General features: G+C 37.4%; 1 protein-coding gene across 5 annotated transcripts in view; it reads left to right on the top strand.

The window, feature by feature from the left end:
• The window catches only part of FANCC (FA complementation group C), a 278492-nt gene that overhangs the window by 85164 nt on the left and 180803 nt on the right, over positions 1 to 12525 (top strand). For 4 of the 5 annotated variants that reach the window (XM_019423448.2, XM_019423449.2, XM_019423451.2 and 1 more), the window contains one exon: positions 11280 to 11522. In XM_019423448.2, the coding sequence (XP_019278993.2) occupies positions 11358 to 11522 (165 nt within the window). In that variant the 5' untranslated portion in view covers positions 11280 to 11357. Of the gene's footprint in view, positions 1 to 6926; positions 7114 to 11279; positions 11523 to 12525 lie in introns of those variants that run through there. The other variant, XM_019423450.2, reaches the window with a different exon arrangement.

Below are 12525 nucleotides of genomic sequence, written 5' to 3'. Positions count from 1 at the left end.
TGAAAAAAGTTAAAATCGCCATCAATCTGAAGAATCCTGTCTTTTTATGAGGCATGCTTTTTTTTTTTTTTTTTTTTTTTTTAAAGCTGCCTGGATACCGCCTTATTTTATCTGCTTGAGTACAGACCTCTCACTAGTTATCCTTCCCTGAGTGATGAATTGGATGTCTCTTCCTCCTTATGACAATAGCCCTCTCAGGGCAAAGCAGTAGCCACATAGCTTGGGGAAAGTGGGAGCAGATAGAGAAGCCTGTGGATTTACTTCTCCTAGGAGCCGGGGCTAGGAAGATGGAGCCGTTATTTGAGGATGGGAAGGAAGAAGAGAAAACAAACCCTAGGTTTGTATCGCTGGCCAGTTCTGATAGTTGTAATATTTTCAGAGACTCAGCTAGAAAATAGAAAATACTTACAGAATTTTTTGGTAATTAAAATTTTTAATTGTATTCATCAAGTATTTTATGTATTGATTAGCATTTATAAGCCATGACAGCTTTTATTTTTTCTTTTGAGGTAATATGTGTGTGGTAAATGTATATCTAGAAGTTAGAGAATTTGTGTGTGTGTGTGTGTGTGTGTAATGGAAAATAATACATACAGGAAAGCACATAAACATGACTTACAGTTTTTTAATTATTAAAATGTTAACACACACGTTAGTGGCATCCAGGTCAAGAAATAGAATATTGCCAGCATCTTGAGAGCCCTTCATGTATACCTTCCCGATAGTACTTCTTCTCTTCTTCTAAAGGTAATAGGTTTCCTGACTTTTCAGAGTAATCACTACAGTTTAGTTTTACCTGATTTTGAACTTTATGTAAATGAATCACATCTTATATATTCTTATGGGTTGGTTTCTTTTTCTCAACATTATGATTGAAAATTCATCTCTATGCCTGTGGTAGGTCCTGCATTGTCATTGCTGCATAGAGTTCCCTTATATGAATATATCACATTTAGTTTATTCATTCTACTCTTGACTGGCATATGGGTTCTTTTCAATTTGGGTCTGTTATGAACAATGCCGCAGTGAACATTCTGCTAGTGTTCATAAACACTTAACAAGCTTGGAGTGTTCTTTGAGGGAGAGTTTGTAATTTGTGGATTTTTGTATGATTATGATTTACTGAGAGAGATGTGTGAAAATTCCCAGTATGAATGGAATACTTTATTTTTATAGTTACATCAATTTCTGTTATATTTTGAGCTTTATAGTTTGTTTTATATTTCCATATTACTGGAGCATACAAATTTACAATTGTTTAATCTTCCTGGTGAATTGAACACTTTATCATTATGAAGTGACCCTCTTTACCTCTGGTAATTCTTTTTGCCCCAAAGTGTATTTGAATTGATACTGTTTTTTTATTTGATTCCTTTGGTTAGGTTTGTATGTTGTTGTTGTTGTTGTTGTTGTTTTCCTATTTTCCTTTTAGCCTCTCTGAATCACTATATTCTTATGTTTTAGATGTGTGTTTTATAACATGTAGTTGTTTCTTTTTTTAATTCAAAACTGATATCGTTGTCTATAATGGCCCAGTTATGGAAACAGCCCAAGTGCCCATCAATTGATGAATGGATAAAGAAGATGTGATACACACACACACACACACACACACGCACGCACGCACGCACGCACGCATACACACGCACATGCACACACTGGAATATTACTCAGCCATGAAAAAGAATGAACTCTTGCCATTTGCAGGCTAGAGAGTATTATGCTAAGCAAAATAAGTCAGAGAAAGATAAATACCATATGATTTCACTCATATGTGGAATCTCAGAAACAAAACAAATGAGCAAAGGGGAAAAAAACAGAGACACAGACTGAGAAACATACTCTTAACTACAGGGAACAAACGGATGGTTACTAGAGGGGAGGTGGGTTGGGGATGGGTTAAATAGGTGACGGTGATTAAGGAGTACACTTATGCTGAGCACCAGCTGATGTACAGAAGTGTTGAATCACTGTATTGGACACCTGAAACTAATTATTTCCCTGTATGTTAACTGACTGGAATTTAAATAAAATCTTAAATAAAATAAAAAAAATAAAAAATAAATAAAAAATAAATTTAAAAAGTGAAAAACCTGATAATCTTTGGGATGTACTTGGGAATTTAAGTCATTGGCATATTGTATAATTACTGATATATTTTATCAGTAATTTATCAGTAATCAGTTTAAATCAACCATCTTACTGTGCACTTTTTAAAAATTCTTTTTAAAGTTTATTTACTTATTTTTTCAGAGAACACGCGAGTGGGGAGGGGCAGAGACAAAGTGAGAGAGAGAATCCCAAACAGGCTCTGCACAGACAGTCCCAGTGTGGGTCTCTAACCCACCAACTGTGAGATCATGACCTGAGCCAAAATCAGGAGTCAGATGCTTAACCAACTGAGCCACCCAGGCACCCCTGTGGTTTTTTAAATCTTGTCCATTCTGTATTCCTTTTTCTCTCCAATCTTGCCATTTTTTTACTATAAATTTTTCTCCTTTGATAATTTGGAAATTATATACTACCTGTTGATATTCTATTAGTGGATATCCTAGAAATTATAGTATGCATACTTGAATTATTTAACACTTTTATCTTCCTTTTCCTGGAAAATGCAGGGACTTTAGAACTCTGACTCTATTTTTCTCCAAGTATGCTATTGCTTTTATATATTTTAATTTCTGTATATATTTAAAAACCCCAATGACACTATTCTTATTTTATATCATAAATGTTAATTTAAATTTTTTCATGTATCTACCATTTTTGTTGTTTTTCATTTGTTCTTATGCCTGCAGAATTCTGTCTGGGATCATTTTCCATTTTCCTGAAGAGCATCCTTTAGTTAGATTAGGCTTACTGGCATCAAACTCTCTCAATGTGTCAAAAGATTTTATTTCACTTTATCTTGAAGAATATTTTAGTTAGATATAGTATTCTAGGTTGGCCATTTTTTTTCCCCCTTTGACTGTATTGAAGGTATGTTTTCTGGCCATCTTGCTGTATTTTTATGTATCTTAACCATTCTTCTGTGTTTTCCATTGTTTTTACTTTCCATGTGAATTCTGGGTAGTTTCTTCTGATGTATCTTCCAAGTCCATTAATTCTATTTCCAATTGGGTCTGATCAGCTATTAAACCCATGTATTGAATTCTTTTTTTAAAGTTTATTCATCTATTTTTAAGAGAAAGAGTGAGCGGGAGAGGGGCAGAGAGAAGGAAAGAGAGAATCCCAAGCAGACTCCATGCTGTCAGTGTGGAACCTGATGTGGAGCTCAAACCCATGAACCATGAGATCATGACCTGAGCTGAAATCAAGAGTCAGTCGCTTAACCGACCAAGCCACCCAGGCGCCTCTTCATCTGTTGAATTCTTAATTTCAGTTCCTTTTTTCTTTTCTTCCAGTTTTAGAACTTCTACTGTATTCTTTGTTTTGTTTTGTTATCCTCCATTGGGGTTCTTTCTTGTGTGTTCTTTTCTTCCTGTGTGCTTGATTGTCTTTCATTATATAATTTTTGTTGTATTTGAAACATTATTTTTGGGGGGCACCTGGGTGGCTCAGTGGGTTATGCATCTGACTCTTGGTTTCAGCTCAGGTCATGATCTCAAGGTTTTGTGGGTTTGAGCCCCGCATAGGACTCTGTGCTGGCAGTATGGAGCCTGCTTGAGATTCTCTGTCTCCTCTGTCTCTTACGCTCCCCCACATCTGCCGTTTCTGTCTCTCAAAACAAGTAAATAAAACTTGAAAAATTATTTTTAGAAATAGTTAGAAATAGTTAGAAACCTTGAAGTTATTTTCCTTCAGAGAGGATTTTTGTTTGCATCTTCCAGGCACCTGGCAGCAGACCTAGAAACCAGGGACCACCTTAGTTTAGCTTTAGTTTCATAGTTAGACTGCGTATACGCAGGTTGGTTCATTTCTGGTTTCACCTATCCTCCCAGGGTGTACCCTCATAGGCACCAACTCTAAGTGTGGGGTGGTTTACCAGGACCTCACTTTGGTAGGCCTGGGCTCCTACTTTTACTTTCAGGCAAGTAATGCCTGCAAAAAAAGCTTTTTAACTTTTGCCTTTAACCACCTCTTCAGGATCAGAAATGCCTTCCTAGGCCTGTATAACCCCATGTGTCAAGATCTTTCTCAAATAATTTAACACTGTCTTTCTGATTCTTTGTTGATCTTTTAAAATTTTTTAAAAATGTTTATTAATTTTTGAGAGAGAGAGAGATGCAGAATCTGAAGCAGGCTCCAGGCTGTGAGTTGTCAGCATAGAGCCCGACGTGGAGCTTGAACTCATGAATTGTGAGATTATGACCTGAGCCGAAGTCAGATGCTTAACTGACTGAGCCACCTAGGTGCCTCTTGATGATTTTTTTATTACACTTCCATACTTCATGTAACCATATAAAATAGTATTCATCAGGAAGGTTGGTTTCAATTACAGAGTCTACCGTTATCTGAAGTAGAACTGAAATTGGATGCAATTTTACTAAGTATGTTTACACTTAAATATATTCTGTACTTTTGTTTACCTCACCCATCCTGGTTAATCAAGAAAACTTACATAGACTTTTACTTCCAGCTTTTTAGAGTGGCTAGAAGAACCAGATAAAACATTTTTTGAAGCCATGGGAAAACTGCAGAGATGCCCAGTACTCAAGGGGTTAAGACCCTGACAGTGAAGGGAAGTGCAGAGCACTGAGTAGACATTCTTTAGCAGCTTTTCACCCTTAGGGCAATTTGCCATTTCTGGAGAAGCTAGGGGAGACCCAAGAACTTGCAAGAGGGCCTATGCTACTGAGTCAGTGAAGTTAGCAACTCTTTTGGCAGTTTCACGGGGTTGGGCAGACATACATTGGATTTCCATAGGAAAAGATTGTTATTCCTACTACCTACAACTGTAAGGGTTCTATACATCTAGAAATATCATAAAAATAAGCCAATGGATAAAATTAGAAAATCACTATTTTTCAACCCCTGATGCATCTAAAATGATCATCAGTGGATCCTGAGACCATTCAGGAAAGAGTTGATAGTGAAAGGAAAGTATAATGGATGGATTAGGTTGACAGTACCTGAAACAGCTGATCTGTTTAATTCAAAGGACACACCACTACAAATGAAGTATTCTTGGAAAAAGATTGACCCTGAATCTAAAAAAACCCCTAAATTGTGCTCTCAGTTTGTACGCAGTATAGGGGAGAGCAAAACAAGCTAACACCACAGGAATGCAATCAGCCAAATACACAAGTATGAAACGTTCTATTAGTCAATACAATGGATTCTATTAGCCTTTTCGATTGCTTGGTTTTTTTTTTCAGGGGATAAATGATATGAAAAGATTAAAAAATAAAAGAGGGGCAATTGTTACAGATTAAGGGAGACTTATTTTTACATTATTTTGTTACAGATTAAAGGAGAAATATCAATACTGGCCATATGTAATGTGTGGATCTTGTTTGGATTATAATATAAACAACCCATTATGAAGGAAAATTTTAAAGAAATTTGAACATAGATGGGCCATTGGATGATATTTATTGTGTTTATTTGGCTGGATTTATTAGGTGTGAAAGAGTGTACTCAGGTTTCTTTTTTTTTTTAAATCCTTAGAAAAAAAGAGAAATCAAAGTATTTTGGATAAAGTGGTGTGATGTCTGTGATGTGCTTTAAAATGGAAATTTTTTATAATTGTTTGGACTAGTTAATGGATACATAGGAGTTCATTTGGCTGTTTTGTCTACTTTTTTGGTAAATTTAAAAATACTCATTAAATAGTTATGAGAAAGAAACATCATAAACAAAATTCGCTTATAACATAGCCTGTGCTTTAAGTGAGACCATCATAAGCTGTTCTCTCTATTGGGTAAAAGTCTGCTGTGTATGAGTGGTGTCAGAAAAAGAGACAAACTTCATTTTATTTGCACAGCATTCTTTCCTGTTAGTCTTATCTGTTAGACCTGTGTGGACACCTTGATCCATAGTCTCAGACTGTATGGAAAGGAAGAAGGAAAAGGAAGAAGCAAAAGTAGGGTGAGCTCATATTGAAGGAACAGGAAAAGGGTGCTAGGTGGGCAAAAACCACAGAACTCCACTACCTTTCACTTGTTGGTTACTCAGTACACTCAGACCTACTGCTTTCTACACAAAGAATTTTTAAAACACTTCCAACTAACATAATTTAGCTTTTCCTTCGAAAAGGGAGATAATCTGAAGTAATGCCTGGTTGATGCTTCTGACTTCAGGTCCAGGAATTCTGGATAATGTCAGTGCCTCTTCCTATCTCTGTTATAGTCTGTCAATTATAGACTTTGGAAAATTTATCTACTAATGATATACTCTCTAGGTTCACTAGTAGGAGAGGGAAAAATGAAAGGGAAGGGAATTTAAAAAACAGTATATGACACAGAAAGCAAGACATACAGATAGCATCCAAAAACCTCACTTGTGCATTTTGCCCAAGCAGGCATAATTTGCACATTATGATGGAGTGCTGCTGGGCACACCCGGCTTTGTGGCTTGAGCGATCAGTCCAAGTCACTGAGGCCTGCTGTAGGCTCTTCACAGAATCCAGATCTTCACACACACTTGAGGCAGCATTGGATCTGCTGGGTCATATGTGCTTAGTGGCAGAGCGCTTCAGCATGGACCAGCTGTACAGTGATTCTTGCTCTGGGCCCTTCCCATATTTTCTCATTGCCTGACAAGTAGGTAAAAGCAGATAAACAGTCTAAAGCCCAGACAGTTTATGTTCAGAATCCCAAATATATCAGCCAAATGTTTTGCCTCTTAGCAGGTGTGAGGTATAGCAATTATTCACTTTCTTTTTTGTTTGCTCGTGGTTACAATTTTGAGTCAGTAATTAGTATACATAGAATTAAATTGAAAAGGTGCAAAAAGGTGTATGGTAAAACCCAAGTTTCTTTTCTGCACCTGTCTTTCAGCTACCCAGGTCTCCACATCGGAGGCAACCACTGGCACTAGTCTGTTGTTTATCATTATTTTAAAGGGCATATCCTGACTTGGCACGGACCATTGGATCACAGGAGACTTCCTGAAATGGCAGGCCCTGTATGTTTATGGGATTTATATCCCACCATCTGGAATACATGTAAGGTACCTATGTCTCCTTAGTTTCCAGGTTCTGTTAGCAGCTAACTTCACTGTGGTAGACCAGTGTAGTAACACCGTGTCCTGAGTTGATACCTCCAAGGGAGTTAAAAGTGAACTGCTTTCTCATATCTTCTGGTTATCTTTATGGAGAAATACATTTACTGCCAGCTTCATAACTGCATTCTAGGTGACTAGGGTGGTTTTAATTTGATCCAGTTGGGATCCATATCTGAAAGTGCAGTTTGAGCTGGAGTCACCATTTGAGTATGTTTATGATAGCCTAATATCGTTGACTAAGACTCACTGGTCCCTTGGTTGGAGAAGTGGGGTTTTCTGCAAATCACCAGACATTGTTTTTTGATAATCCAGTGGCTTTCGCTTGGGTTCACTTTATACTAGAAGAGTATAATGAGGTAGTGGCCCTGATCATAGGCAATACCTCATTGATCTACATTACCTTCTTGTTCCATGGACTTCTGGTTTCCAATACCCTAATATGAACAGAAGTTTCCCTGCCATTTTCCATGATTTGGGCCAGTAACCAGTTCTAAATTCTCCTTCTTTCTTCAAAGTTTTGCTGCCTGCAGCCCACTATCTGGTTTGTATTAGATATTGTATCAGTATATATTAGACGATATTAATTTGTGAGTTTTTTTTTTAAATCACAGAAGTCAATGGTGGTTAATTTAAGAAAAAATAAAAAAAGGATTTTGTGGCAAGCCCCTGGGTAGTGGACAGAATTAAAGAGAGAGCTGAAGGGTGCCTGGCTGGTTCAGTTGGTGGAGCAGGTGACTCTTGATCTCGGGGTCATGAGTTGGAGCCCCCTGTTGGGTGTAGAGATTACTTAAAAATAAAATCTCAAAAAAAAAAAAAAAGAGAGAGCTTAAAACTATACCTTGTTAAGGACGTGATGTAGGGTAGCCTTAGGGATCTAGACTAAGAGAGTCTTTGGAATGACTTAGTTCCATCCTTATGTCCATATATTCAAGACTCAGATTCCCAGCACAGAGTCTGGTTTGCCTAACTTGAATCACCGCCTCACCTCTTGGCTGATGCCACAACGTGCCTTGATTAATAGACTCATCAAGACTTGTAGAAGGGAGGAGAGGTTCTTTCCTCAAGGGAAAGAAGGGAGGAGGAATACGCAACCAGCCAATCAACAGATGCCCCATTCCAGAGTGTTCAGATTAGGTCAGCAGTAGGGTTGTCATTGGCCTTTGGGGGAAGACCATTTCTCTTCGTGAGCTGCTGTCCCAGAGTATTGCCAGTATGTTCAGCATCCCTGGCTTCTGGGCACTAAATGTCAGCAGCACCCCCACTGCTAGCCTTCACAATCAGGGCACCACTTGTTTCCCAGCTATCACCATCTCCCCCCTAGACATGCTGTGGAACAGCCCATCAGGACCACTGCACTACATGATCTCTAAAACTGTTTGCATTTAAAACAATCAGATGCATCCCCATTGCTAGGCAAAATGTTGTTTGTAATTTGGCTATAATAAAATAATGTTTGTTTCCTGTCACCTCTACCAAAAAGGTCTTCAGTTTAGTGCCCCCAAATATCTAAACAGACCTGCATCTAGAACTGTATGAAATATATACGAAATTCATTAATTTGTTTCTTCAGTTTATTTCTTTGATTAAGGGCACAGACTTTAGAGCCACATTCTCTAAATTCAAATCCCACAACCTGTAGCTCTGCTATTTACTAGCAGTTACTTCCTTTGGGCTTTTACATAATCTTACTTTGAGCAATTACATAATCTCTCTGTGCCTCTGTAAAATGAGGACAATAATAGTACCCATTTCATAGGGTTGCTATGAGGATTAACATAGCTAATGTGCATAAAGCATTTAATATATTGTCAAGAGCATAGTAAGTGTATGTATGTAAAAGCTATTACTATATTTATAAAATGGGATATTAGTAATTAAGTTTCCCATAGATATGCCTTTAAAATTTTTTTTCTGGGGAAGTTATCTTTTAAAAAGTTAATTGCTCTATCTGGAAAAGCATTTTGTTATCTTGTTATAGCAGTTTAGAACTATACTTTGAAAAATATCAGTGAATTATTCATTTCTTTACTCAGTATTTATTGTTTGCCAGGCATGTGTTAAATCTTTTTTTTTTTTTGTAAGTTTGTTTATTTTGAGGTGGTGGGGGGGGGGGTGAGGGAGAGAAGGGAGAGAAGAGGGAGAAGGGAGAGAAGATCCCAATCAAGCTCTGAGCTGGATTCGAGGCTTGAACTCATGAACTGTGAGATCATGACTAGAGCTGAAACTAAGAGTTGGACGCTTAATTGACTGAGCCACCCAGGTGCCCCAGGCCCATGTTAAATTCTAAGAGACAGGGAGTTTATATACTGGTGGAAGAAGCAGTAACTAAATGAGCAAATAAATGTCCAGGATAATTACTGATGTGATAAGAGCTGTGGAGGAATCAACAGAAAACCCCGGAAACAGGGAAGGATTCCCTGTGTTGGTGGAACAGAGGAGAGGCCTGGACTGGACAGTGAGCAGCAGAGGAGAGGCAGCATGGGAAATGGGAGGGTGTGGGCCATGTTTTTGCAGGACTTTAGAGACTCCAACAAGGAGCTGGGGTCTTTTCTACAGGGAGTTGGGATTTCTTTCAAGGAGCTATTGAAGTTGGGGTGGGAAGGTTTTAAGCAGGAGCGTGCTGGGTCTGATTTCCTTTTGGGAAAGTTGGTTTTGTTGACTGTAGACAATAAATTACAGAGGGCCAGGTGGGACCAGGTAGAAGCCTCTAGGGAAGAAATGAATGGGGATGGGGATGGGATGGGATAGGATAGGATGGCAGCAGTGGAGCTGGAAAGAAGTGGATGAAGCTGAGTGAGATCATGTATTTATTTTGGAGGTAGAATTGACAGGTGTTGATGGCTTAGATCAGGAAGTCAGTGAGAGAAAGGGAGGAATCAGGGAGAAGGCCTAGATTCATGGCTATTATGTGCCGTTTGTCACTATTGCTAAACCTTTTTTTTTTTTTTTTTTACCTCATGGTCCTTTATAAAACTAAATTTTTAGTACCATTTAGTACAATTTTTTTAGTACTTGGTCTCAAATTTTTTGCACTGCAACCAAATTTTATGATCTCTTTAAATTTTTTTGCTTTCTTATTTAGTAATGAAACTCCCTTTGTTGATGTTTTTGGCACTTAATTGGGACCATTTTATCTGTTAATTACTGCTGCTGAGAATTTGAACTCACTCACCATTTGCAGAGCTGTCTTTTGAAATCAGAAAACTGAGTATCACCCCTACCCCTAGAAAGTAGGAGAACTTGTAAAAGCCTGCACCTGATGAGAAGCAGCCCTCCCTTCTTTGCCGGGTGTGGTTCTTATAGGTGAGGACGGTGAGGAGCTGGGATGGTGGGGGGGCACCTGCGGTTTCTTTACCTAGCTCTGCCTGAGGTGCCTGCTCACTTCACAACTCCACTCTTCTTTTTAACATGTACTTCCCATGTGGTAGGTCAAGTTTATGAGCTATTTTCTGTCATGTAGGACTAGTACACCTCCTCAATAATTGCATTTTTTCATATTTCACTAAAGTATTTCTTCTCGTGAAAGAATTGAGATCAAGCATAAACACTAGTCTTTAATGAAATAGATTGTTCAAATTGATCCATATGGAATGAATTATTTTACTCTTTTCTAAAAAATGAAGAGAAACTGGGAAGAAATGTCAGTGGACAGTAATGCATAGAGATTTTTTTTAACACGTAAATGAGAAGCCAGAAATGCATATAAAACATGGGAACTTCAAAAACATTTTTTAGACATAGACTATTATTAACACACATGGATGTTTTTGATTTCCCATTACATTAAAATATCCAAATGAACTTCATGTTCAGAACATTTAAAAATAGCTCTATCTTGAAAAGAAGATATAAAGTATCAGCTGTGCTTTTTGTGCATAATTAGCATGTGTCTGAAAGTATAATGACTTCTAGTGTAATATCACTCTGATAAAAAATTCAGATGGTAAAAATTGGAGCTACAGCTGGGTGACACATTTTAAAATAATTCAAAGGTGACTCCATAAAATCACGCTACTTTAGTCCCTTGTACTCCCCCTTTCACTTGTCAGTAGAACATGAAGTCACCAATAAAAATCCCTTAAATAATGTTTCATTTTTCCCCTCTCTTATAGATTTGATGTGTGCCCACTGTTTCCTTCAGTGCTTGGCGGGCTGCTGTGAAGATACATCACCTTTTCCCTTTTTCCAAGATGGCTCAAGATTCAGTAGGCTTTTCTTCTGATTACCAATTTTGGATGCAGAAACTTTCCTTGTGGGACCAGGCCTCCACTTTGGAAACCCAGAAAGACACCTGCCTTCATCTGCCTCGATTTCAGGAATTCCTGAGGCAGATGTATGAAGTCTTGAAAGAGATGGTAGGTAGTAGACCAAAATAATGAATCTCTACTACATTTCACCAAGCTTGAATGTTATCTAGGGTCAGGAACTTGTAGTATTGACCTGATGGATTAGAAAGACAAATTACCTGTAAGTGATATGGACAGGATGGTTTCCTTATCTCTGATTTCTTATGATTTCAGTCTTTTCTTCTTGATTAATTACATTGTCACATGAGACTTCCTGACCAGTAAAGTTGTGTTTTTTTAAAAAAAAAACAAGACTGTGACAATCGTTGTCAGGTAAGAATTGGGATTCTTTTAAAGACCTTTGCATCTATTAAATATTGAAAAGTTTTCTGAAATGCTTCTTTATGTTGTTCTTTAATGCTGTCCTAGATAAGGTTCTACTAAGAGGTAATAGGTATTAAGATCTCTTCTTATGAATATTTTAAGTGGTCTTTTCTGGTGAATATTAAGATTTTGAGTATCTTCACTATTGTTGTATAATGTATTGTTCAAAATTTGATATATTTTCATTTTGACATGATTTCTCATTTTTACTTCAGTGGATATTTTTATGAATTAACATGCTTTCATATTATGAAAATATTATTTGTTTTACACCTACTTTGTAATTTCAAAATGAGAAGCAAAATTGTCATTTAATGTAAGTGTTCTTGTGTTACATTTTTCTTCTCTTAATCTAAGAAGCAAGTCAGAAATTTTAAGAATTATTCATGTTGATGATATGAGTTCATATGTCTTTAGCAACTAGAAGGAAAGATATGGTCTGTGTGATCAACCAAAGCTAACTTTTAAAATTGTTTCTCTATAATTCGACTTCTGCAGCTTGGCTTTAAATTGGTCCCAGAAAGTCTAGGGCTGGCCTTGATGCTAAGACAAATGTGAAGAATTTATTGGTACAGCAGCTTACATTTCAGCTTATGTACATGTTACCTCATTTAGGTCTTATTTTTGAACTTTCTTGAGAGGTAAAGAAGTGGGGAGAGGGCCAGTTGTATAACAGCATGTACATTTT

This window comes from Panthera pardus, unplaced genomic scaffold (assembly GCF_024362965.1).
Source record: "Panthera pardus isolate Hobbes unplaced genomic scaffold, ASM2436296v1 HiC_scaffold_20, whole genome shotgun sequence".
Classification (NCBI taxonomy): Eukaryota; Metazoa; Chordata; class Mammalia; order Carnivora; family Felidae; genus Panthera; species Panthera pardus.
The sequence above is the reverse complement of the archived record's forward strand: the minus strand, read 5'-3'. Positions and strand labels throughout refer to the sequence as shown.